Below are 27,500 nucleotides of genomic sequence, written 5' to 3' on the forward strand. Positions count from 1 at the left end.
TCTCTTAATGTGTGGCACTTGTTCACCTAGCAGTAAATAGGTACGGGATGTTACTCGAGGGGTTGTGGCCTCGCTTTCCCGGTGTGTGGAGTGTGTTGTGGTCACAGTCCTACCCGAAGATTGGTCTATGAGTTCTGAGCTCGCTCCGTAATGGGGAAGACTGGCTGGGTGAGGTGAATCACACACACACACATGTATACACGCACACATTTGTAAGATCGAGAGGCTCATACCATGTATAACAAGAAAAGTTCATAACGGAAAAAAAGTCACGACAAAAGCACTCCGCCTCTTGATTTATAAAATGTATTTTTGTATTATATAACTTTTGATAATTGTATTTACAAGAGATTCAGTTAACATCTAGAGGCGCCATGAGCAAATTTTGTCATGAGTGGTGGTTGTTTTACCCCGAAATCCTAATTTATTGTTGAAAGAGAGAGAGAGAGAGAGAGAGAGAGAGAGAGAGAGAGATCCCACTAATATAGGTAATGGGTTTTGCCACATATATTTTTTTTTTCTGTTGTTCCACGATATCCCTTCATATGGAAATTGAATTCTATTTTTTTCTTTTTTTGTGTGTTTTTCTAAATTATTTCTTTATTTTCCTTTACAGAGAATAGCATCACTGAACATGTACGCGAAGGAGAAGACGGTTCCCTTCAAATCCACTGCCTCTCTCATGCCTAATAATTTGAGTCGAGTCCGAATGGATGGCAAGGTTAGTTCCTGAATGAGTGTGCTGGAAGTTGAGGCATTGTCGAGGAATCGAGTGGATGTCAACACAAAAACTGACGTGGTTAATAGCAAACAGCTATCACTGATTTCCACGTTATCACTGTCTAACCCTTTAGCTCTCCCGAGGAGCGCGTGTAAAAGGAAGTCCTCCAGCCTCCGTAGTGGGACTTCTCACTGACCGCTACTTCTCACAATTATTCGTGTTTACAATTATAATTTTCATCTCACATAGAAGATCACTGCATATATCGCCTATTAGTTCGAACTGCTGAATAGTTATGTACTGTACTATGGAATATCTTACTGTATGCATTTAAATTCTAACTATTGTATATATAAAATGGTGATAGAGATAAAAAAAAAAAAAGTATCATACGGTATTGTGATGCGAAATTCTTTATGTAAAGAAAATTAGACGCTATTTTCCCCACATACCTTTTTTTTCTGATTTCTGTCGAATTTCAAAATCCATTAGTCAAAATCATTAGATTTAAATTCTGATAGACATGAGCGTTAGAAACAAATCCTCACTCATGGCGGACTGAATTCTGTCCTCCGTTGAGTGGCGGTGAGTTGTCATTGTTTTGGTGACTCAATAAACACTGCCGAACATCTGGCTCTCCTAAACAGTGGTCTGCCCTTCACTTGTTATCACTAATTCATCGAGTCCCTCACAATGCAAAATAATTAAAATAATGCTAATACTGTACATATGATAAAAATATAGGACAAATTTATGATCCCAACACACACACACACACACACACATTCTCTCTCCCTCGTTTCCAAAGTAGTTTTCCATGAGGGACTTTATCAAAAGCCTTTTTTATATCCATGTATACTGTGCCCACCCTTCCGTCTCTGTTTCCAAGTCCTGCAATAACTCTCGAGTGGAAGTTTAATAAGTTTGATACACATGACCACCCTATCCAGAACCCAAATTGTAAGTTCGATATAACTTGTTCCTCTTCTAGATATTTAATCCATTTTTCTTTGATGATTATTTCACACAACTTACCTAAAACACTTGTAAGTGACACTGGTCTGTAGTTTAGTGGTTCAGTTGCCTTTCCTCCTTTAAATATCGGTATTACGTTGGCTCTTTTCCATTCTAGTGGAACTTTCCCTTCATTTATTGAACTTGTAATTATTTCCCAAATTCAATCCAGTAGTTGCTCTTTACATTCTTTTAAGACTCAGCCTGATACACCATCTGGCCCCATTGGTTTTCTGACATTCAAATTATCCAATAATCTTCCAGTGTGTGTGTGTGTGTGTGTGTGTGTGTGTGTGTGTGTGTGTTTTCCCACTGGGCATTAACTCTGGTCTTTCAAATGTCTCAGGTAAGGGATGAGGTGTTTGCAGGTGTACCCAAGCACCTCGAGTTGACTCATATTCTCTCAACAGCTCAGAAATTTGCAAGCCTTTTTGCTCCTCACTCCGAGTCTTCCCGTCTTTGAGTGCTACTGACTTGATTTTTGTTCAAGTAATAAGACATTTAGTAAAGACGGTAAAAGTTGGCTTTCATGTACTCAAGCAACTGTTTGTGTGTTGGTAAGAAAATTATTTAGTACTGAACAATACACACTGCCACTACCTATCGTGAATATAGTATACTTTTAACTCAGATTTGATGTGAAAACGATCAGTCCGTACCAAGGACTATACAGAGAGGAAGTTTTGGTGTGGGTTAAAGCTTGGAGGACAGCGACGGTGCTGCCATCTGCTGGAAGCGATTACTTTCATAGAAAACGTTGTTAGGAGTAACTTAAAATTTCTCCCATGCTTCCTCCCCCCCCCCTATTTTTCCCTGTATTCTCTCGTGGCTATGAACTTATAAGGCAATTAAAACATATATATATATATATATATATATATATATATGTTTTCTGCCCGCCTCTGCCTGGGCCACACCATACTCCTTACTTGCATCGCATACGTCGACTGTCTCGTGACCACTTCTGCCTTTGTTGTAGGACTACCCCTGAGGCCATGAAACATTTCCTGCTTCAATGCCCACGCTTCCTCTCTCAACATACTGCATTACGCTCCCGGCTCTCCGCCCTGGCCATCACAACACTCAACCTGCCCACCCTCTTGGCGGCCTCAGGCGTCCACCTCTCCTGGCAACCTGCTGTCCTTCACCTTACTTGTGCCTTCTTGAGGAACACCGGCCAGGTACCACGCCTGTGATACCCACACAGGACTACCCCAGGACTCATAAGGATTCAAAAGAGGCCACGAAAATCATGGATCCTTATGAGCCCTGGGGTAGTCCTGTGTGGGTATCACAGGCGTGGTAGCTGGCCGGTCTTCCTCAAGAAGGCACAAGTAAGACGAAGGACAGCAGGTTGCCAGGAGGGGTGGACGCCTGAGGCTGCTAGGAGGATAGGCAGGTTAAGTGTTGTGATGGCCAGGGTGGAGAGCCGGGAGCATAATGCAGTATGTTGAGAGAGGAAGTGTGGGCATTGAAGCAGGAAATGTTCCATGGCCTCAGGGGTAGTCCTACACCAAGGGCAGAAGAGGTTACAAGACAGACGTAGGCGATACAAGTGAGCACTGAGCATGGTGTGGCCCAGGCGGAGGCGGGCAATGGTTGATGTGCCTTGCGCTCCTTCTCGTGACTGACTGTCGACTGAGTGACTGTTTGAATCTTGTAATGGCGCTCATCCTACCCCGCTGATGTACCCCCCCCCATCCCTCACCGCCTTACTACCTGCGACCCGTGCGCCATCTGTTAGAAGCGAGGTTCCCTAATCAATTCCTCCAGCCCGCCCATTGAACCCGTATATCCTCCCTAGAATCCTTGGTACCCACCAAGGAATATACAGAGAGGAAGTTTTGGTGTGGGTTAAAGTTTGGAGGACAGCGATGGTGCTGCCATCTGTTGGAAGCGAATACTTTCATAGAAAACGTTATTAGGAGTAACTTAGAATTTCTCCCATGCTTCCTCTCCCATCCCATATTTTTCCCTGTATTCGCTCGTGGTTATGAACTTATAAGGCAAATAAAACATGTATATATATATATATATATATATATATATATATATATATATATATATATATATATATATATATATATATATATATATATATATATATATATTGTTGCATATCTGTTTATTTTCTTTACAAGTGGAACCAGTGTTGCATATTTGTTTATTTTTGTGTATTTGGATTTTGGGGTGTTGATGGGGGGCACTGAAGGACGCTGTATTCATGATACAAGAACGATCAAAAAGTTATTGTACCATGGCTGTGTTTAGCCGCGCTGGATCAGCTGATTTAGCAGGAAGTTTCCTGCCTGCCTCCCTACCTTACGGTAGCGTGCTCACGTTCACTTGTGCCTGTTCCCTGCCCCGCTGTTACCCTGGACTGTGTTTGCAACTGTGGCATCTGTGTAGTAGCGGAACTGTGCTGGCGAGATGGTAGTGTTACCCTGTGTGATAAGCTGTGAGGAAATAAAGGTTAAGGTGACGCCGCCTGTCTCTCATCCTCACATCTCATCCTGCCGTTGGAACACCTCCTGCCATAGTACGTGTGTCTGCATTCCTTAGCCTCGGGCACTGAGCTCACGCCGGACCACGCCAGTAAGTACCTATGTACCTCCTCGGTAGCACCACCTTCTCCCTCATCGCGTCATTGAAGGGTCGGCGGTGGAGTGCCCAGCAGAGTGAGCAGTGGTGGTGTCCGTGAGTGTGGTGCCGAGTGTGGCAGGTACAGCGGTACACGGGTATGTAACAACTGGTGTCAGGAGTGTGGGGTGAAATTCTGGCGATAAAACCGCACAGATAAGTGGCGAGTGTTAAGTCGTGAGTTACTGGCGACCCCGGGCTGGCAGTGGCAAGATGGCAGACAAACAGTTTGGTGAAAGAGCATTGTTGCCACCTGGGGAAGATGGTAGTGGGGACAGTGAGAGAGCGGCGTCGTTGCCTGTTGATGGTAGTGGGGACAGAGTGAACAGAAGCCAGACGTGATGACTCTTCTTGCCATTATGATGGGTAAGATTGACACACAGGCAGAGCAGGCATGTGAAACAGCACGCAGGGCAGATCATCGGGCTAAGGAATGCATTGTGGAGGCGAGGACCGCGGTACAGGAGGGTTTGCACGCCGTTCGCCTGGAAGCCCAGCGGTACACTGAGGAGCAATGTACTGCCGTGAAGGAGGAGCTGCAGCAAGCAATAGAAACCGTCAGGAGGGAGACCATGACGGCTATGGATGCTGTTAGGAGGGAGGTGGAGGGATGCAGAGCCGAGCTGGCAACACTGCACTCGGGGATGGGAGCAGCAGAGGCAGACGTGTGTGGATGGGTCGAGCACTGTGATCTCCGTTCTTACTGCCCCAGACGTGATAGTGTGGCGTCGGCCCCAGCCTTTAGCGTACAGGGGTATCCACCTATCTCATCCCCAAACAGCCCCCTCTCTCATTCTTCCTCACCACCTCGCTGCACGGGTTCTCGCCGAAGTTCTCCAAGCCGCCACCCAGCTTTTCCACTGCATGCCACCGCCACTTCCCCACGCCACCCCCTTGCACCCCGTCAGGACCAGCCAAGTAGGAGGAAGCCCTCGGAGTTTGACGGGAAGGTGGCCTGGGAGGCCTATTTGGCCCAATTCGAGCTCCTGGCGAATGCTCAAGCATGGGATGAAGACGAGTGTGCCCTGCAGTTAGTGTCCAGCCTGCGCGGGGCAGCGTTTGAGGTGCTGGCCCACCTAACCCTGGTACAGCGAACATCCTACACTATACTAAAACTCATCCGTACCTACCCATAGGGCGTTGGCCATGTCTGCCGTGAGACTATGCCAAATCTCCAATAAAAACAAACTACTCACTGTCCTGTAATCATAGTATTATCAAAACTACGTTCTCAGAACATTCAGAAACCTTAATTAAGTGGTAGATTATATAAATGATTGTCATATAAGAAAATAAATTAAGCTAGTTCATATACATGGACGGTGATGTGTCATATCAGGTCAGGCGACGTTGCCACTCACGACCCAGGAGGAAATTGCCGGGGAGGTTGGGGGGGGGGTGAGTCGCCACGCACGTGTCGCTTCACTCCTCCTCTGGTCACCACCATGGAAGGACCCCCTGACGCTTCCCCGTCATACATTGTCTTGTGTAGCCAGACCAAGGAATTCATATTCCGCCCTAATAAATATTTCTTGCAAAAGAAAGCAAATCGGGCAACACTCTTACTTTTAACTCAAGCAAGGAACCACTCAATATATTACTGTGTTTCTACTCGTATGTGCACTTATTTGACAAACATGTAAATTACTTGTCTCATTTTCATGTATATAACCAGAATCTTTATTGCATTTATTGTACTATATAGCTGCATAGGTATTTGGGTCTCTTCTGACTTCTTTTAGTGAAGTAGAGAACGATCATCACTCCGTTTTCTATGAAGAAGGTATTGGTATAGCAGTGGCAACGTCGCACCCAAGAGGAGCCACACCTTGTGGGTAGCTACGGATGAGTTCTACTATAGTGTGGTGGGAGCACTTCAGAAGAGGTTTGGCCACCACCAACAGGCAGAAGTGTACCGGGCACGCCTTAAGGCTAGAGTACGGGCCGTGGGTGAGCCTCTTCCCCAGCTGGCTCAGGACCTGGAAACTTTGGTCCACCGTGCTTATCCTGCAGCCGCCGAGGACATGGTGATAGTGTTGGCACGTGACCACTTCGTGGATGCACTGCGGGATAGAGAGCTCCAGCTGTGTGTGAAGCAGGCCCACCCAGAGGACGTGCAGGTGGCACTAGCACGAGCCCTGGAGTTTGAGGCCTTTCTCCGGACAACGGGTGACATTGCTAAGCCTCCCTATCATCTCATTGATCCTCCTTCTCTCCGCCGAGGTATTCGTGCCCGCCGCACACAGACCAGGAAGCCAGCTACGCAGAGGAAGGTAAGCCCTGATGGTTTTAGGGGTATGTGCTGGGAATGTGGCAAGACAGGCCACAAACAGTACCAGTGCGGGCTGGGGAGGAAGTCACGTTCACTGGATGAGCTGCACCGCCCTACCTTCCAACCCTGCTGCTGGAGGTGCGGAGAGCTGGGCCACATGTCCAGCGCCTACCAACAGCCTAAGACTGTTGCGCAGGTGGGAAACACTGCTGGGCTGGGCGCAGGGGCCGCAACCCAAGCAACAACACCCGTGGGGCCCCACGTAGAATAAAATGCCATCTGGCTGGTACAGTAGATGGGAAACCGTGCTTCCTGGTGATGGATACAGGGGCTGAGAGGACGTTTGTCAGGGAGGACATGGTGAGCACAAGCGATCCCCCGGTCGCCCCGCGGCGACTCTGTGGAGTCACAGGACACTGTGTATCACTCAGGGGGCCAGTGGTAGCTCGGATCGGCGTGGGCACCAAGGAAGAGAAGATGCCAGTGTATGTCGCCGACATGGAGGAGCCTTGCCTACTGGGCCTAGATTATCTGACTCAATGTGGAGCGTGCGTGGATCTTGGGAATCAGACGTTGAAGATGCACAGAGAAGAGGTGCCCTTACTCCCGATGAGTGCCGCTGAGCAGGTAACAGGTGTTGAGGCTAGGCACACAGCCCCACAGACAGAATGCAGAGTCCAATGTATGTTGACAAGGGAGGATCAGGAACCCAATAGTACCACCACATCTGGGGAAGAGCAGCATCTGAGCAGCAGAGTGACAAGTGAGCAGCCTAAGAGTGAGGGAGTGGCCAGAGTTGATAAGCCCGAGCACCTGGAGGACATGGCGTGCAGGAGTGCCGCCCACCTGACGGAGTCTTAGGTGAAGGTGATGCAGCACACCCTCAGCAAGTACGCCGACGTGTTCAGCTGAGGAGACATGGATCTAGGTCGTACTTCCTTGGTGAAACACACGATTAACACCAACAACTGCCCTCCAATCAAGCAGCCCCCGCACTGTGTAGCTCCAGCCAAGAGGGAAGAAATGCAGCGTGCTGTCATTGAGATGGCTGGCTTGAGGTTTATTGATAGGTCAGACAGCCCATGGACGTCCCCATTAGTTCTTGCCACCAAGAAGGATGGTTCCAAGCGGTTCTGTGTGGACTACAGAGCTCTTAATGAGGTAACTGTGAAAGATTCCTATCCTCTTCCCAGAATAGATGATACGCTGGATGCACTGATGGGGGTACAGTGGTTCTCCACGCTTGACCTCAAGGCCGGCTACCATCAAGTGGAGGTGGCCGAGGAGGACAAGAAGAAAACGGCGTTCTCCTGTGGGCAAGGGCTATGGCACTTCAATGTCGTGCCATTTGGCCTTTGCTCTGCTCCAGGATGCTCTGAGCAGCTGATGGAGAAGGTACTTGACGGATTGCAGTGGAAGACGGCGCTGGTATACCTCGACGATGTGCTGGTCTTTGGGGGCACCTTTGAAGAGGAGCTGGAGCGGCTATAAGAGGTGCTACACTGTCTAAGGAAGGCAAACCTCAAGCTTTGCCCTAAAAAGTGTACTTTTTTCCAGCATGAAGTGCCTTTCTTGGGTCACTTCATTGGGAGGAACGGGGTGCGCACAGACCTGGAGAAGGTGGCGGCAGTGATGAGCTGGCCAACGCCCACCAGCGTGGCCGAGGTGAGGAGCTTCCTCGGTCTCTGCACGTATTACCGCAGATTTGTGCAAGGATTTGCCACCATTGCTGCTCCACTCCACCAGCTGACCAGGAAGGGGGCCCGCTTTTACTGGGATGAGATATGTCAGCAGGCCTTTGAGGATTTGAAGCAAGCCCTGGTGGATGCACCTGTCCTGTCCTACCCCAACTCGAGCCTCCCCTATCTGCTCGATACTGATGCCAGCAACGAGGGTGTTGGGGCTGTGTTTTCCCAGGTTAAGGAAGGGCAGGAACGAGTAGTTGCTTACTTCAGTGCCAAGTTCAGTAAGTCTGAGCACAATTACTGTGTCACCAGGAAGGAGCTGCTGGCCATAGTGAAGAGCTGTGGTCACTTCCACCCCCACCTGTATGGAGCAGAATTTACCATTAGGACGGATCACGCAGCCCTCCGCTGGCTGAAAACATTGAAGGAGCCAGAGGGGCAGTTGGCATGGTGGCTGGGACGACTAGAGCAGTACAACTATCGTGTGGAGCACCGACCAGGGAGGGTGCACAATAACGCAGATAGTCTGAGTCGCCGCCCGTGTGACTCTGGTTGTACCCATTGTGCTAAAAGAGAACCTGACACGGTGTGCCGCCGGCTGCAAGTCCACGATCGGCCAGTTGAGGCACAGGATCACTGGAGGAAGGCACAGCGAGGGGATCCCGACCTCTCCCCTGTGATACGCTGGCTGGAGGCGAGCACTACGAGTCCTTGTTGGGAGGAAGTGGCACCTGAAAGCCCTGCCACTAAATGTCTCGTGGAGCAGTGGGCTTTGCTGCAGATGGAAGCGGGTGTGCTGCAACGCCACTGGTTGGATGCCAGTAAGGAAGAACACAGATGGCTGGTGGTGACACCGCGTGCTCTGCGGGAGGACCTGCTACGAGAGGTGCATGCAGGAAACACTAGTGGCCGCCAGGGAATCAAGAAAACGCTGTGCCGCCTCCGACAGCGCTTCTACTGGGTTGGCATGAGGTGGGATGTGATGGAGTGGTGTTGCACCTGCCACGCCTGTGCTGCAAAGAAAGGCCCTGTCCGCCGGACGCGCGCACCCCTCCAGTTATACCAAGCAGGAGCACCCATGGAGAGGGTTGCGGTGGACATAGCTGGTCCCCTTCCCCGCACTCCAAGAGGCAACCAGTTCATCTGTGTCATTATGGATTACTTCATGAAGTGGCCAGAGGTGTACGCCCTCCCTGACCATGAGGCAGGAACAGTGGCTGAGGTGTTAGCCACCCAGTTTGTCACCAGGTTTGGGGTCCCAGGCGAGCTACATTCAGATCAGGGACGTGAGTTCGAGTCCAGGGTCTTCAGTGAATGTTGTGGCCTGCTTGGCATCCACAAGACCCGGACTACACCCCTTAGACCCCAGAGTGACGGCATGGTCGAGAGATTTAACCGTACCCTGGCAGATGAGCTAGCAAAGTACTGTGGGGCCAGCCAACAGGACTGGGACGTGTGGCTGCCCTACCTCCTGATGGCCTATCGCTCCGCTGAGCATGAGGCCACCGGGTACACGCCAGCTCGTCTCATGTTTGGCCGGGAGATGCGCCTGCCGGTAGACCTAGCAACTGGGAGGCCTCCTGACGAGGATCTGCCTACGGTGGAGACAGGCTATGCAGAAGCACTTCAGCGTCGCCTGGATGACACTCGCTGGAGGGTGAGTGATAGCCTCCGCCTTGCTGGTCAGGCAATGTGGCGGAGATACCAGCAGCGGGTGTGTGATGCTAGCTACCTCCCGGGGGAGTTGGTGTGGCTTCACAATCCTCGCTGGAAGCGAGGGTTGTCTCCAAAGTTGCAAAGACCTGGACCTTACACCGTCGTGGAGGCTCTCTCTGATGTAACCTACCGCATCACCCCAGGTGACAGTAGGCGTCGATGTGTGGTCCATGTGGATCGCCTGGCCAAGTATGAGGGGCCTGGCGAGTTCTCGTGGGGTGAGTCGCATGGTGATGAGGTGGCCCAGGACAATGATATGGCCCACCCAAGCGAACCATCCCTAGCTGAGTTAGCCCCTGAATCGGGTCCTGAGGACGATGGAAGTGACAGTGACCATGATGGGGCCGACAGTGACACTCAAATTGTGGTAGGGGCTTCTTCACCCCTTGTGCGCCCCAGGCGATTCTGCCGTCCGCCTACATGGGCTAGAGATTATTGTTTTAGTGACAGTGACACTAGTATGTATTTTTTTTTTTTTTTTGTTTAGTGTTATTTTATAAGTGCCTTGATGTCTCAGCTGGCAAAATTATTCTATAGAGCAGTAATACCAATCTATTCGTCCTTTTTCTTGTGTGGTTTATACATACATACATACATACATACATATATACATACATACATACATACATACATACATACGTAAGAAACGATTGATTTCTTTGCAGATCTACGCAGGAGTGATACATAAACAGGAACTGAACGTGGTATGCACTGCTAACACTGGAGAGGAGCCGAGAGTTGTGGTAGCCAGGATGGCCTCCTCAGCCCCTGCAGGCGTCACTATAATGCAGGTGTGTTTTTTGTGTGTGTTTTGTGTTTTGTGTGTATTTTGGAACGAATTTGCAGTTTTAATCATAAAATTTACCTCAGTGTGCCTTTTTTTTCAATCGCAATTTTTGTTGCCCTTGGTCGGTTCTCCTACAGAGAGAGAGAAAAAAAAGATACAACATGAATACTCGTATAGGTGTGAACATGTGCTTGCTATGAGTTGGAGGACGATTATACACATTCAAGGAATGCTAAAGATTATACAGGATCTTAAAAAATGTGATCTCTGGGAACTCTCAGAAGTAGCATACCCATTCAGTGACTGTGAGTACCATCTGAACCAACCTTGACGCATCTGACAGTGAGATATTTCACCAAACACGCTCCATGGCGTCTGTATTTCACCTCCTCTATGTCTCCGTGTGATGAAAGCAGAGGTGTATTGCTGTGTCAGTGTGGCCACGGTCTACTAGATAGCATACTATCTAGACCGTGGGTGTGGCAGTGGCTAGCGGTACGGCGTGCTGGGAAAAGATCACCTCACAATAGCTGATTAGGTGAAGCAACTCTTGAATATTTATGACGCCAGCGTATTTACATGACGTAGTAAATAACATGACCATGACTATGACTTATTTTTGACACTTGGTTATCGGCAGGAAATCCACTTAGGAGGCCAAGTTACTCATAAGTTAAATAATTAATTCATTTGTGTTCCAAACATGCTGAATTAGTTCAGCAGTTGGGTATTATCGATTTACTTTGTTTTTCCATATCTTATCTGATATGAATTGCCATCCTTTTCATGTTTTATTTTCATTTACTTATTATTTATTTATTTATATATTTTTCGTCCCTATCTTTTCACCTCTTTGATACGTTAAGATGATTTCGCTGTATGCATATTACAACCTTCCATGACAAGCCCTGTTTTTTGTAATAGATACCAAACTGACAAAAGACAGGTAATTTTATCATTCTGTCGCACAGTAAACTTTCATATCAAAGTTTCACGGCCTACATCTCTGCCAATCTCTACACTGACACTGAGGTTTCCAGGCGGCTCCCTGCACACGTCTTCCACTAGAGCAGAACTGCATGCTGTACTAAAGGCGCTCCACATTGTGGCGCCTCTCCATAAGAATGTATATTTCTTTATTGACAGTCAGGCTGCATTGTATGCCCTTCAATCCATCTCCCCCATGGACTGTGATCTAGTTATAAAAGTTGGTGGTGTCGCGGTCCATTTCATCTGGATACCCTCTCATATGGGTATCCCGCTACATGAAAAAGCGGACCACCTTGCTCAGTGTGCCTTACAAGATGACACAGTGGACCCTGGCACTGAGTACACTCTGGGTTATGTTAAGAGTAGCATTAAGGACTTTGTACATAGTAGCATTAGTGATCAGTTGGAGCTTTGTTGCTATAGGGGCAGTAGCACTAGTCTTCACTATGCACGTGTCTCCCAGAGCTGTGATTACACCTACGGGAGACACACTGCATCACATGACAGGGTGGCAATGAGGCTCAGATTAGGCTACAAATACTTTTGGGAAGTCAGTGCTTCTCCTGGTGTGTGCTGTGTGCTGTGTGCTGCACCAAGGGGACACACTCTGCCTCACTATATCATGGAATGTCCTCTCATTGCTAAATTTAGGCCACAAGGTCATTATAATTTGTACAGCCTAATTGACCATCTCCTAAACTCAACCACTCTCAGGGATATACTCAGCGAATATCCTCAGTTTGCTCCCAGACTGTAGGATGTGTATGCAATAAGGTGTGCAATATATGTACTTATTTATTGAAATACTTGTATTCTTGTTATGTATACTGTTTAGTGTTATATTTTTGATACTTTAACCTTAAGTCTTTGCCTAGGGGGTGGGTGGCAAGGTCCATCCTGCTCCATTGTTGTAATTATTTATTAACTCAACAATAAATGTATCAATCAATCAGTTTCACGGCTTAGGTAACCCAGCAAGGCGTCGGGCGTGCGAAGTCGAGCATCGGCATGGGTGCGTTGTGGTTGTTGTATGCCGACGACCAATAGTAATAACAAAGAGAAGCTAAGGCATGTATAAAGTAAGATGACCAACGAAAAAAAATAAATACAGTTGATTGATATTTTTGTGTTTAATTTTTGCCTTGATCTTTCAGGCTGCGTGGACGGATGTTCACGGGCGTGCCTTCTTGGTCTTAGCCACTACAAAGGGCATCTTGGTATATGACTGGGATGGTTCAGTGCTCCGCCACGCCCATCTCCTGCCGATGCCACCTCCAGACTCGCCTTTTTCCTTTACTAAAGGCATTGCTGCTCTCTACACGGGATACATCTGTGTCGGTAAGAATGGAATTAAAAACTATCTCTTCTAATTATTTATGTCAGACAGGATCGATTCGGAGTATGTTCGTATTAATTCACTGTGCACATTTATACATTGAAGGATTATCAGCATAGAGTCACCAAGAGCTGCAGCATTTTTAGGAGTCACCAAATAATTATTATACATATACATGTTTCATCCTGAATACTTTTTTCCATCAATTTTAGCCTTTTTAATTCAAAGGGGGTTAGGGATAAAGATGAAAACTTTTTCTACCGTAGAGAACTTTTCCATCTAATGAACATCCTTATTGGTCCCGGTAAGATCGGACGATGAAACTTCCATTGTATTAACTATTCTATAACCGCAATAGTCCAAGTGACGTAGGTTAATATTTTGGGGTGAAACCCGTAGGAATGCACACAGGAGAGGTGGTGATGCTCCGCGTTTCCAAGAATGGAAATGTTAATGGGACAGAAATAGTGCGATGGCACTCGCGCCCCATTACCGCGTTGGCCTCGCATGGCAAGATGCTCGTCAGTGGAGATGATGAGGGAAACCTTGTGGTGGCCCAGGAAGAAGGCACGCTCTCCAAGACTTGTTCCATCGACATTTGCGAGTGAGTGGAATTGCAGGTTGGAGTTATATATATATGTATATATATATATATATATATATATATATATATATATATATATATATATATATATATATATATATATATATATATATATATATATATATATATATATATATATATATATATATATATATATATATATATATATATATATATATATATATATATATATATATATATATATATATATATATATATATATATATATATATTATTAGGTGACACTTAAATTCGAATTTTCGATTTTCTACTGGGACGGGCGGCCAAATTGTGAGGTTCCGACCAGAAGCAACGTGTGTAAAATATTTTTTAAAAATATTAATATCAAGAGGTCGCTCAAGGAGGTCAAAGTTTGGAATAATTGTGTCAAAATCCTTATTTTTGCAAATATCGTTCAAAGTGTGTGATGTTGAGAGAATCTAATGCAAGATTCAAATATGATAGTATTCCAGATAATATTGCATATTGTATAATATACCTTCTATAATAATTGTTAATTCAAACATCAAACCTGGCACGAACATAATAACTCGTATAAAACGCGTAGTAAGTCGCGTACGGTACACGTTCAATTCTTGTATGTTTTGGGGCAGTGTTGAGTGACAAGTGTGCCCTGCTGTGCAGCTGTTGTTCAGTCAGCTACACGCGTCACTGCGGGGCGGTTGTTGCACAGCGTGCGCTCCACTGCCTTAGCCTACTGTTTTCTTTTCACCGTGGCAATGGCATCTACAAGATCTAAGACCGAGGTTTATTTACTTGGCTCGTTGGAGCACTCCATCACTGGAACTAAGCTGCCGTCAAAGAAGCAGGTGCTGCAGGTGTTCCTATATCACCATCTGCAACAGAGAAAGACCAAGAACGACGCAGCAGTGGATACTATGGCAGTGGTGGAAGAATTCTGGAAGCGCGCTCGAATTCCTATGCAGAAGCCGCAGCGAGCAAGAGAAAATATCATCCGTTTGTATGAGAAATGGGTGGCACTGAAAAAGAACAAGAACAGAGCAACAGCGACCCAAAAGGCGAATGAGCGAAAGTTCGTCGACTCGCCGAAAATCTTTTCGACATTGCTCACGCAAATGCGATGTCGATGATCACGCTGGAAGAAGATCGGGAGTTTTGAAGGCTCAGAGGGAGGAAGGAAGGCGAGGGTCGATGATTTCAAGGGACATGTCCCTGGCAAAGCAAGAGTCTCGACGCAAGAAACGAAAAGAAGAGGAGCAACGCCGTGTGACAAAGGCTCTTCAAGAGCAAGAGAAGGTGGATGAAACGGCCGAACTTTCATCGAGCTCAAGTTCAACGTGCTCCCCAAAACGACCATTTGATGAAGGCGCTGGTCCATCTGCGTCCCAGATGCCCCCGTCTAAGCGTCCGCGATCGTCGAAGAAGGTACTGGACAGTCACTTGTCTGCCGCATTGGATCGGACCTTGACTTCCGACCGTGACGCAGTTCACCTCGTCAGTGCTGCTGCTCGAAGCCTCGGACACGATCCCAACCAACTCGTGATAAATCGTGAGTCCTTCCGACGGGATCGGCGAAAATTCCGGCTGTAGCGGCTGCGGAGATCAAGAAATCCTTCAAGCCGTCCGTTCCGCTCACTGTTCATTGGGATGGTAAGATCATCCCCACAGCGGATGGAGGCCCAGCCGTCGACCGTCTTCCAGTACTGGTTTCCGGAGACGGAGTGGAAAAGCTCCTCGCCGTGCCTAGTCTCCCCAATGGAACCGGACAGGCCGCTGCTCACGCCATTATAACAACACTCGAAGATTGGGGAGTTGAGAATCGGGTGGTTGCTCTCTCCTTTGACACCACCGCTTCTAACACTGGTTTGGCAGCAGGGGCATGTTCCATTGTAGAGCAACGACTAGGGCGTGATGTCCTCCACCTTGCCTGTCGCCACCACATTTACGAATTAATCTGTGAGAAGGCGTTCTTCACTTGCTTTGGACCCTCTAGCGGTCCTGAAATTCAACTTTTCAAAAGGTTCAAAGGAAAGTGGGAATACTTGGACAGGACGACACCGAAGGCAATGGAGATGGACAAAATGTCACAAAACCTCCGTGAGCGACGTGATGATCTGTTGGTGGAGTTTCAGCGCCTCCTCGACGGGCAGCACCCACGAGACGATTACCGTGAGTTACTTGAACTTTCAATCATCGTCCTTGGTGGCCAGCCGAAGCGAGGCATCCGTATCACCCGCCCTGGTGCTCTACATCGTTCACGATGGATGGCAAAAATCATTTATGCGGTGAAGGTGTTCTTGTTCCGTGACCAAGATAAATTCCAGCTAACACGAGCGGAGCTTTCAAGGATCAAGCGGTTCGTAGAGTTCAGCGTCTCCACCTATGTGGCCCCCTGGTACAAGGCTCCATGCCCAACGTCAGCTCCGGCTCAGGACCTAGCCCTACTGAAAAGCCTGCTGGCCTACCCGGATACGGATGTGGCGAAAGCCACATCTGCGACATTGGGGCGCCACATGTGGTATTTAAGTGAGCGGTTGGTAGCTCTGGCGTTCTTCGACGACAACGTTAGCCTAGCGACAAAACGAGATATGGTGAAGGCCTCCAAGGAGCAAGAAGGTTCAGAGGACCCTCCACGTCGAGCCACAGTTGACACCAGAGAAGCCACCTTCACCAATAAGACTATCGCGGACTTCGTGACAACAGGATCAATGAAGCTGTTGCAGCTCATGAGCATCGATATGACCTTTCTCGCCAGTGACCCTGCTGCCTGGAACAAGGATCCGGCCTACTTGGATGCCCAACGCCGCATCAGAGCCCTTCGAGTTGTCAACGACTTCGCGGAGCGCGGAGTTGCTATGATGCAGACATATAACTTGGCCCTAACCAAGGATGAAGGACAAAAGCAGTATCTGTTACAAGTTGTAGAGGCGCACCGAAGGTCCTTCCCTACCGTCAGCAGGTCTTGCGAGACCCAAACTAGGCGACAATGAGTGGGAGATTGACGCCCATGACACCCCCGCCCTTTGAGCGGCTAATACTCATTACACAGAATGAGGGGGGACATAGAAAGGAATGACCTTCAAGCTCGAACAATTGGTACTGAACATAGAACAATCGCCATATCCTAATATTTAAACACGATAACTGAACACGAAACATATTTAACAAATATACGGGGAAAAAAATCAGAATAAATATCACAATTTTACACCTCACTGAGCGACCTCTAAATATCAATATTTTATAAAAAATATTTAATGCACGTCATTTTTGGTCGAAACCTCACAATTCGGCCGCCCGTCCCAGTAGAAATTCAAAAAAAAAAAATTTTACACTAAAATAAGTGTCACCCTAATATATATACATATATATATATATATATATATATATATATATATATATATATATATATATATATATATATATATATATATAATATGTATATAAATATATATTTATACTTATACTTAGTTTTTACTGTAAGTTTTTTCCAGTAAAGTTTTGCATTTCATTTATCTTGCTTCAGATCTCCAGTGACGTGTTTGGCTGTCTGGAGTGGACAGGTGCTGGCTGGATTTCTGTCTGGTCACCTCAAAATCTTCAACATGCTGAATGGGAGAATCCTTGCAGAGGTCAGTTCAAGATTCAGTCACTGTGTGAGTATATATATATATATATATATATATATATATATATATATATATATATATATATATATATATATATATATATTACGCCAAATTCAGTAAGTAGGTGATTATACAGTTTTAGGTTTAAAATCCCCAAAGTCCTATAGCTTAACATCGTTGTGGCAATCAATCAGGTGTGTGCCCATGCTCGTTGTATCACCGGCCTGGACGTGGCTCGTGACTCTGGCATGGTGGTGACTGCTGGTGAGGACTCTTTCATGCGAGTGTGGCAGCTCCATCCGTCGCGTCCTGACCATCCAGTTAGTATCACTGAGAGAGAGAGAGAGAGAGAGAGAGAGAGAGAGAGAGAGAGATATATATATATATATATATATATATATATATATATATATATATATATATATATATATATATATATATAATATTTTCTTTTATATTATTTTTTCATGATCCTTATGATAAGCCTTTCTTTGCAATGAGGTTCAAGATACCAAAAAAAATATTTTTCTTTGGAAGGGGAAATTTTTTCCTTTTCAATAAGTTTGGTAGCAGCTCGCTCACACACACACACACACACACACACACCGCGTAGTGTAGTGGTTAGCACGCTCGACTCACAATCGAGAGGGCCGGGTTCGAGTCCCGGGGCGGCGAGGCAAATGGGCAAGCCTCTTAATGTGTGGCCCCTGTTCATCTAGCAGTAAATAGGTACGGGATGTAACCCGAGGGGTTGTGGCCTCGCTTTCCCGGTGTGTGGAGTGTGTTGTGGTCTCAGTCCTATCCGAAGATCGGTCTATGAGCTCTGAGCTCGCTCCGTAATGGGGAAGAATGGCTGATGACCAGTAGGCGACCGAAGTGAATTACACACACACACACACTTATCTAGCAATTTCTACCTTTAACCATGAATTGATGAATGTATATCAACTGATATATCTCGTTTCTGCAGATAGAGCATGTGCATTCAGCTGTAGAGGAGAATGCCGCCCTATGTGGTGTAGCCTTTACAGATGACCTCGGCTCAGGATACATAGTGGCCAGCTATGATTCCAAGGAACTTATTTGCTACGCCACCTGAACTGTAATTAGACATTTCTACTTCCACCTTTGTCACGAGTTACTGTAATAGCTGTATATGCTTATGGCACATGCTTCTGTGCCACAGTCAATTAGTGTTCATTTACATAACTTGGTAAATGATTGTGATCACATAAAAAGATTAGTATGTGTTTTACACTCGTCTACTTTTTGGTTAGTGCATTTTATAGATAGTCTCTCTCTCTCTCTCTCTCTCTCTCTCTCTCTCTCTCTCTCTCTCTAACACACATACACAATATTCAAACAAGTAACTGCTTATAAAACTTTAGTATTATTCTTACATTAAGAATAAATTTATGGTCACAATTTCAAAATCTGTATCAAAATAATCATAAATAGACTATGTATATACAACGATTCACAACATGTACAGAATGTGTCCTAACATTCACAAATTAAATCAGATTGCGAAATTATCGCCTTTTATTTTTTATTTATTTTTTTTTCCAAAGTATCTGCTGGCCAATCAACGCTCGCGCAGCACCATCCCTCTTTCCCCCATCCAACACACAACACCCTAAACAACACAATTATCAACAGAGCCTGGCCCTGGATTGAAGAGTATTTGAAATGAGTCTGGTGGAGCGTTATCCGTTAAGTATACAGCAGTACGTGTAGTTTTCTCAGAGAACATCAGTGTGGGGAATTTATTGAAGATATATTAATATTAATAATAATAATAATAATAATAATAATAATAATAATAATGTTATAATGATAATAATGATAAAAATAACAAAAATAATAATAATATTTATAATAATAATAATAATAATAATAATAATAATAATAATAATAATAAAACAGCAAAAATAAGTACATGCATAGATTCATTCATACACGTAAATATAAAAAATACAGTAAAAAATAAACAAATATAAATGGGTGAATAGATAAAAAATAGTTGCAAACATATTCTGAAAGAGTGACAGAAGTAATATTTGCAGTACAAAAAATTTATACACAACCTAACAGCAAATTCTAAACACATTTGGATATACAGTATAAATTTCACCAAGTAGGTACGTGAAAACGGCAACACGGAGGACACCACTGCATAGGGAACACCAACACACACGTAATAAGGCTACGCATACATTACATCACCAGTCACAACACACCGTTCAGCTGTACTACTTCATTCAGCAACATTTCTCCTCTGAGGTAGTTAATAATTTCATGAACGGTTAATAATTTAATATATAGTGATATCTTTATTATCAATTTAATTTTGTGAAAGCCTACTGTACAGTAGGTGCCAGGATGGAGGAAGGGAGATGGCAGCAACATCACAAGGTTTATTCCGAGACAGACGGGCACCAAGAAGCGAGTGATGAAAAGATATACCTGAGTGATTGACAGTGTCCCGGAAGTGATGGCGCGCATTGGTCGAGGGGAAACATCCTAACACAGCGCAACGCATCACAAAACTTCGAGTCACTGTAACTTTTATGAAATCTGAGTGTGTGTGTGTGTGTGTGTGTGTGTGTGAGACATTGTTTATATATATATATATATATATATATATATATATATATATATATATATATATATATATATATATATATATATATATATATATACTCTACCAGTGAGGCATGTGAGGGCATTTCAAGTCTCATAAAAACCAGGCGGACATTCAAGGTGTCGCCTGTCAGGGTGAACAGTCTAGCTGTTGCACACTACCTATATCGGTAGTTGTGATGTGTCGCGCTATATTGTACGACCTCTGGAGTCTTAGTGAAGGTATATATCATACCCAAACTCCTACAAATATATAAACTAAAATATAACAGACAGTCTTGACAAGCAGCTTGGTAAACACACACAAACACACACACACACACTGTTGTCCTGGGAAATCTGATCTGAATGCCTCTAAATCCCCAGAAAGGACAAAAATATGTATATAATAAATAAATACATTAATTATACAGTGCATATATATATATATATATATATATATATATATATATATATATATATATATATATATATATATATATATATATATAGCAGCACATGTTCAAGAAAGGAGAGAGAAAAAAAGTCTATATAAGCCCATTGAATATTTCTGAACCTGAGCAGGATTTCTATCATACATCACACAAGACATTGAACTCTTTACACCTATCAACATTTACTATGAGTCTGTCTGTGTAAGGGGCACCATGTGACCCTACGTGAGCAGCTGTTGTCGCCATTGAACCACTCTGAAATGCTAACGCCTTGCCTCCAGGGACTAGTGTGGCCACACCACATGTTGGCCACTTTCAGAGAGGAATGGGAAGGAGGAGTCACAAACTGGTACAGCATGCCGTAAAAATTGTTAATTTCATGCAAGACGATTTCTACTTTCAAGATTAATGGCGACATAATAAGATCAGATAACTGGTCTCACTGATTCAAAATTGTAATCACATATAAACTTTGGGCTTTTCCTTCCAATTGCACTACTTTAACTTCAACATATTTAAAATCACACACAAGTAGAATCAGTTATGAAAATAATAAAAATGGTAATGCTTTGATAAATACATACTTAATGATATTTTTGGTTAGTATATGATACAACAAAAGAGTGGAGTCTCTTATCATCAGAAGCCATAAAGGAAACATGGTCTGAAACTTGAAATACATTTTCAACGTTGATTTTGTTCAACTTCACATAATATACCAATGCTTAGTTTCATACTTAAAATGAGTATACAATGCTATGATATCTGCAAATTAATGTCCCCCTCCCCCTAACTTACACACAAAATAAAATATCAGATAATTGAAGTGAACATGCTATGGCAGCACAATGTTTTGGCACCAAAATAAAATCACATTTTGAACACAAGTCTGTATATATGGAATATTCCCTAGTTTGTGACCTCTAGGACGAGCAATACACTACACACTACACAAGGCATTGTTACTGCATATATGCACTCCTTGTGCATGTGAATGTATAAATGTTGGATATATCTTGCCTGATAAACAGTAGCATTTTTACTGTCTCATTTTCATATATCTGAAACTATTTGTTATCCTTCTCATTATTAAGAAATTTCCATACTCTCTTGCCATGGCAGCATCCCATCACTTGCCTCTAGGCAGGATGCATTCCCTCATAATTTAGTCTCATGTGTGTTGGCTTGACTGCGATGGAAAGCTGCGTGGATACGGGCTCGAAGTGGATGTTGTGGGTGGGGTGGTGATTCCGGGACCACATGGTTATTGTTACTGGTATTGTTATGGTGATTGTGAAGAAAGCTGTGATGGTGGTAGTGGTGATGGTTGTGATTGTGGTTAAGATGAAAGTGAACAGCATTGTTCAGACGACTCAGGGACTCATCCAGATCTCCTTCGTCACAGGAATCCACATCTCCTGTGGGATGGAGACATACAAATCAAGCAGGAGCAAGTGAACTTTTTATCTTAAGAGCAAGAGTCATTAATGAAGTAGAACATCTTTAAGAGAGTTGTTAAATAGAAACAATTCAGGAAAAGAAATAATAATAGAAAAACTAGTAAATTAATGAGTTTGAATATTTGTATAACGTTATAATAATAATAATAATACAGAGCTTATTCCTGAACAACAGTCAGTAGAAACATTTCTGCAATTTGATACCACACTATTACTTACCGTCACTTGAATTCGTTGAAGCCATGAAGTGGTCTGTTCTCACAGCCTTTCTTGACTTTGGTCTTCGGTAATATTTGAACTCTCGAGGCAGTGTGTAAGACCTAGGCAAGGAAATCTGACTGTCTAGGTCAGAAGGGATCCTATATGACTTATAGATGACCTTGTCCCTATTGTCAGCATTTTTGTCTACTTTTTTATTTCGACGCTTAATTGAATGTTTGGAATAGCTGGAGCCACTCATGTCATCAGAGGGAAGGTGGTAATTATTGCCATACTTCCAACGGGGGTCTTGGTAGTCATAATAAATTCTGGTGTTATCAAGGTAGTGAGGTGCTAACAAGATCTCTGGTGTTTGGGAACGATGTTTTCTGTGGGCTGGAGCAGGCACAGGTGCTGCTGAAGGTTCCACAACCAGGTATGTGTAATCTAGTGGCTCTGGTCTCAGCCAAGGTTGCTTCTTGGCACGAGGTATGGGCTGACGGAGTGTCCCGGATTCAGATATATCACTGGGATGAGGACGCTTCAGTTTACCAGCCTTGATTTCTTCTTCGATCTGTCGCAACTCTGCAATCTGTTGCTGTTTCTTTTCTTGAAGTTTTTGTTGAATATTGACCCGAGATCCCACACTACCTTCATGATCACTGGAAACTGACTGAGGCAATGGGCGTTTCCAGAAAGGCATTACACGACCATTGTTGTTTGGCACACCTATGGAAGGAAGGACTGGCACTGGTGGGGGTACAAAACTTGTAGGCTTCTTTTTTTTCCTTTTGATCCCTGGATTGAAACGACAAGTGAAGACTCCTGGTACATGAAGGGCATCAGCAGGGTTGTGGTGGTGTTGGGGTTGGTGTGGTGGGTGATGATGGTGTTCATGATGGTTGCTTCGTTGCTCACTTGTCTCAAGGTTATTTGGCTTTGCTGAGCCATTCTGCTGAGGGTTTGAGGCAATTGTACTGTTATCACTAGCAGAAAGTTCATTCAGGTAGTAAGGAAATGGCATTCTGTGAGACTTGTCTGTACACTGGCCCATCTGACAGCCTGAGAAAATATAAGAATAAACATTTAAGAAAACTCCAAGAGATTAAAAAAAAAAAAAAAAAAAAAAAAAAAAAAAATCAGTAATATCTTTATGATACTGAACAAATAACTTATATACCTTTTTGAATATATCATGAGAAGGAAGGTCCATAGAAATGCAAACAAATTTTCTTCAATCTTAATATATACCAAATGAAAGTTAAAGCATAATCAACACAATAGGCCTATAAGATTGATAAAAAAGTGGAAAAAGCCTGCTGAAAAATGCAAATAAGTTGGTTTGATAAAACTGAGTCAAATCCATTATGCCATAGCTCTTTGAGACCTATTTTGTAACATGTTTTTTAAAACTGCAATTTTTGGGAGCAAATGCAACTTCTGATAACATATTTTATAGGTATGTAACCATATGTGTGTGTGTGTGTGTGTGTGTGTGTGTGTGTGTGTGTGTGTGTGTGTGTGTGTGTGTGTGTGTGTGTGTGTGTGTGTGGCCTCAGACTTACCTGTGCATGATGAATAGGTATTGATGGAAGATGAAACAGTATAGTTGTGTTTGAGTCGCTTGACATGGAAGTGCTGATAGTAGAATATCATAAATACAACTCCAAAGCCAAAAGAAACAAAGACCAGGGCAGTGACAGGGTACTGGTACCAAGGAGAAGATCTCAAACCACCCAACCACACAGCAACCAGCAGAGCATTCTCTAGCAACATCGTAATATAGAAGGCAACCATCTTCTGTCGTGCATTGATCTCTTGCAGATTAATGTAACAGAAGATGTAACAAAATGCTATCAACATTGAAAAAATTACTTTCTTGAACATTGGCATCTTCTCTCCATGAAAAACATTCTTTGGTGAGATGAGCCACAGGAACATGGAAACCCAATGAAGGGCTATGACCAAGAACACCCAGTAACCATACAAAGTGGCATATACAGTTAGGGCTAGGGAGCGGGAGGTGATGGTCCCCAACCTCCATACAAACTGGAAGATGACGCCCAACCACGTCAAAATAAGCCGATGGACATTGTGACGTCGCACATTCTTGTTGAAGGAGGCCAGTGCCCAACACACACTGAAGAGTGACAGTGCTGTGGATACAATGTTGAGGTCAGTCAGGTGGGAAAGAGAGGGCTTACGCCATATGAGGTACAGCTGAATGAGCAACATAGGTGCTGCTTCACAAAAAGCATGGATCAGCCGCAGCATGCACAGATCGCGCACCTCATGCTTCACATAACGTAGGTCCACAGGGATGAAAAGCTTGAAGTAACGCCATAGAACACCACCTTGGAAAAAATGTAATAGGATCATAAGGCCCAGGTCACAGTCTTTTTTGGCCAAGTCTTTTCGAAGGCTGGACAAATACCACTTGAAGGAGCACAGCTGACACACGACAAGGGACAACAATACACATGACAAGGACAGCGTGAACCACACCACTTCTTTCTGGTCATAAAGTGTGTAGATGGTGACCACATCAAACACAACATCACAGAAGTAGGAAGCCAGCGAGATGATGTTAAAGAGCACATCGCACAGTGGAAGGAACTCCTGGGCCATGGTACAACTGCTGAATTCCCTTACATCCTGCCACCGCCACTTGGACACTACTCCTGTTGAAGATTAAAGCTCATTGTATACCTTTATTGGGATAAATGTATCTAGTTCATAGGGAAACAAGAATATATGAATTTCAAAATGTCACATCAAAACAACATGAATCTTATGGCTAGCTGCCCAAGAATAAGAATATAAGAAATAATATAATTAATAGTTGTAAATGCAAAGAAAATAAAGTGATGAGTGATAGTGCTGGTGGTGCTTATGTGATTATCTGTTGAAAGAATACTACTGACATTTTTAGTGACTGATGACTCAGCCAATGTAAAAACTGGATGATACAGTATCATTAAATATGCTAATTGCCATAATAGTTCCACTTAAGTTATTAAAGAATAAAAACTAAAAATTAGAACAATACATTAAGTCAGCTTCATTATTTTCTGCTGTGAATAATAAGTCCTAAAGTTACAATGATATATATATCTTAAGTAGCTTATTTACAACCAAACGTTTTGTATTTTTGGCATTGGGAAAAAAAATTAAATGGGATCACACACACACACACACACACACACACACACACACACACAGCGTAGTGTAGTGGTTAGCAAGCTCGACTCACAATCGAGAAGGCCGGGTTCAAATCCCGGCGCGGCGAGGCAAATGGGCAAGCCTCTTAAATGTGTAGCCCCTGTTCACCTAGCAGTAAATAGGTACGGGATGTAACTCGAGGGGTTGTGGCCTCGCTTTCCCGGTGTGTGGAGTGTGTTGTGGTCTCAGTCCTACCCGAAGATCGGTCTATGAGCTCTGAGCTCGCTCCGTAATGAGGAAGACTGGCTGGGTGACCAGGAGGCCACCGAGGTGAATTACACACACACACACACACACACACACACACACACACACACTGAGTATGATCATAATCACTATGATAAGACCTCGACTAGAATATGCATTTTTGGTATGGTCACCATACAGGCAGAAAGACATTCAGAAACTAGAAAAAATCCAAAGGACTGCTACAAAGATGGTCCCAGAAATAAAGGATTTTCCCTATGAAGAAAGACTGAAGGAAATGGGACTACCAACTATGAAGGATAGACGGGAAAGAGGAGACCTAATAACAATGTACAAGTTAGTAAATTGTATGGAAAAAATAGATAGACATGACCTGGTATCACAGATGGAGGATGGAAATAAACGAACGATGGCATTCCAGTGTCAGTTTTCCACATATGACGGTGGACATCTGGAATGGATTGAGTGAAGAGATTGTCACAGCAGAGTGTGTGCACAAATTTAAGGGAAAGCTGGATAATGTAGATATGGAGACAGGTCACTATGAGCCCCGCTCAAACCCTGTAATATACAACTTGGTAAATATACGCACACGCGCGCGCCATCTTGCAGTGAAATGTGTTCCCTACCAGTGACAAAGGCATATAGTTCATAAAGTAGCATGAAATGTGATTTTTTTTTTTTTTTAACAGGAGAAAGTTCTCTAGTCGTAGGATAAGCCTTGTCTTCGGCTCCTCAGACTGTCGCAGCTATTAGCGTCACAATGCATGTCACCGTGACTGAGGCATAAACAACGTACAGTATCTACAAGTAAAAGTTTTACACGTGATTATATAATTGTGTTTATATATATATATATATATATATATATATATATATATATATATATATATAGAGAGAGAGAGAGAGAGAGAGAGAGAGAGAGAGAGAGAGAGAGAGAGAGAGAGAGAGAGAGAGAGAGAGAGAGAGAGAGAGAGAGAGAATATCAGATTGTAATTTTTGTCAGTAAACTAGATTTCCAAAAGTGGAAGTTGACTAAAACGATACAAGTTTTCGAGAAGTGAACCGTTGAAGACTGAAGCTGGCGCCGAGGAAACACTGCATCTAATTTACATTAGAAAGTAGGAGTGGGCCAATGTTGTTCCCAGCAATTACTCATCGCTGGTTTCCTGTGCTTTTGCCATCGCTTGCCCTGAGGTTACCGCTGCCCGTTACATGCCGGGTGGGTGAAGGGTGACACCTGATGGGAACGAGGAGCTTCATGATATACTATTGTATTGTTATCCTTCGTTATGATTATAAATGATTCCATGTATTGGAATGGGTGACTTTGTCTTGTTCCTTTATTTATCTCTATATTTAGATTACTCTCAAGTTCTCCCGCGCAGGCAGCTTTCCTGCACTAAGTGTCTCCATTCTTCATCTTCCTTTGTACGGAAATACCACAGCTCACTCACGCCGCACACTTCCATTGTTCCTTTGTTTCTCAATATACACCAGCCAGCACCACAAGATAGCCTTTTCTTCTCCTTAGAATGAAAACTGACAGTCTTCTTTCATTATTATTATTATTATTATTATTATTATCATTATTATCATCATTATCATCATAAATGTGCTATCATGTGCCTGCATGGCCCATAGAGATGCATTAATGCTGAACCAGTAATCAATAAAAGATGGAGAAAAAAATGTTTAATTGTTTACTTTTTAGCGTTATTGGATGGGAATGACTTGGTACTGTCTTCTCGAAGTTACATGCAGCTGTGTGGGTCATACGGCTACATATATGGGGATGACAGGTAACAAAGGACGGTGGAGGAGCGGCGCAGGGCGTAGGGTTCTAATCAAGGGAAGCTTAAACAAAACGTGACAGCCACCACGTGTGCATGAATGAGTGACCACTGAATCCTTCGGAAACTTTGGAGATCACCAACCTTAATGTAACGTTGAAAAGAAC

At 44.1% G+C, this 27,500-nt stretch overlaps 2 protein-coding genes across 3 annotated transcripts in view; one reads left to right on the top strand and one right to left on the bottom strand.

Moving 5' to 3' along the window:
* LOC123516540 (WD repeat-containing protein 54-like) overlaps nucleotides 1-18,724 on the top strand; it is a 25,750-nt gene extending 7,026 nt beyond the window's left edge. Inside the window, exons 2-8 of the mRNA XM_045275977.1 lie at nucleotides 617-721; nucleotides 10,714-10,839; nucleotides 12,980-13,163; nucleotides 13,561-13,765; nucleotides 17,274-17,379; nucleotides 17,571-17,696; nucleotides 18,347-18,724. Of these exons, the coding sequence (XP_045131912.1) occupies nucleotides 635-721; nucleotides 10,714-10,839; nucleotides 12,980-13,163; nucleotides 13,561-13,765; nucleotides 17,274-17,379; nucleotides 17,571-17,696; nucleotides 18,347-18,475 (963 nt within the window). The 5' untranslated portion in view covers nucleotides 617-634 and the 3' untranslated portion in view covers nucleotides 18,476-18,724. The remainder of the gene's footprint in view (nucleotides 1-616; nucleotides 722-10,713; nucleotides 10,840-12,979; nucleotides 13,164-13,560; nucleotides 13,766-17,273; nucleotides 17,380-17,570; nucleotides 17,697-18,346) is intronic.
* A 23-nt stretch (nucleotides 18,725-18,747) lies between these two features.
* The window catches only part of LOC123516539, a 15,408-nt gene continuing 6,655 nt past the window's right edge, over nucleotides 18,748-27,500 (bottom strand). For both annotated transcript variants that reach the window (XM_045275975.1, XM_045275976.1), the window contains exons 2-4: nucleotides 23,677-24,792; nucleotides 22,133-23,173; nucleotides 18,748-21,871 (exon numbers count right to left, since the gene is read on the bottom strand). In XM_045275975.1, coding sequence (XP_045131910.1) covers nucleotides 21,612-21,871; nucleotides 22,133-23,173; nucleotides 23,677-24,739 — 2,364 coding nt within the window. In that variant the 5' untranslated portion in view covers nucleotides 24,740-24,792 and the 3' untranslated portion in view covers nucleotides 18,748-21,611. The remainder of the gene's footprint in view (nucleotides 21,872-22,132; nucleotides 23,174-23,676; nucleotides 24,793-27,500) is intronic.

This window comes from Portunus trituberculatus, chromosome 41 (genome assembly GCF_017591435.1).
Source record: "Portunus trituberculatus isolate SZX2019 chromosome 41, ASM1759143v1, whole genome shotgun sequence".
Classification (NCBI taxonomy): domain Eukaryota; kingdom Metazoa; phylum Arthropoda; class Malacostraca; order Decapoda; family Portunidae; genus Portunus; species Portunus trituberculatus.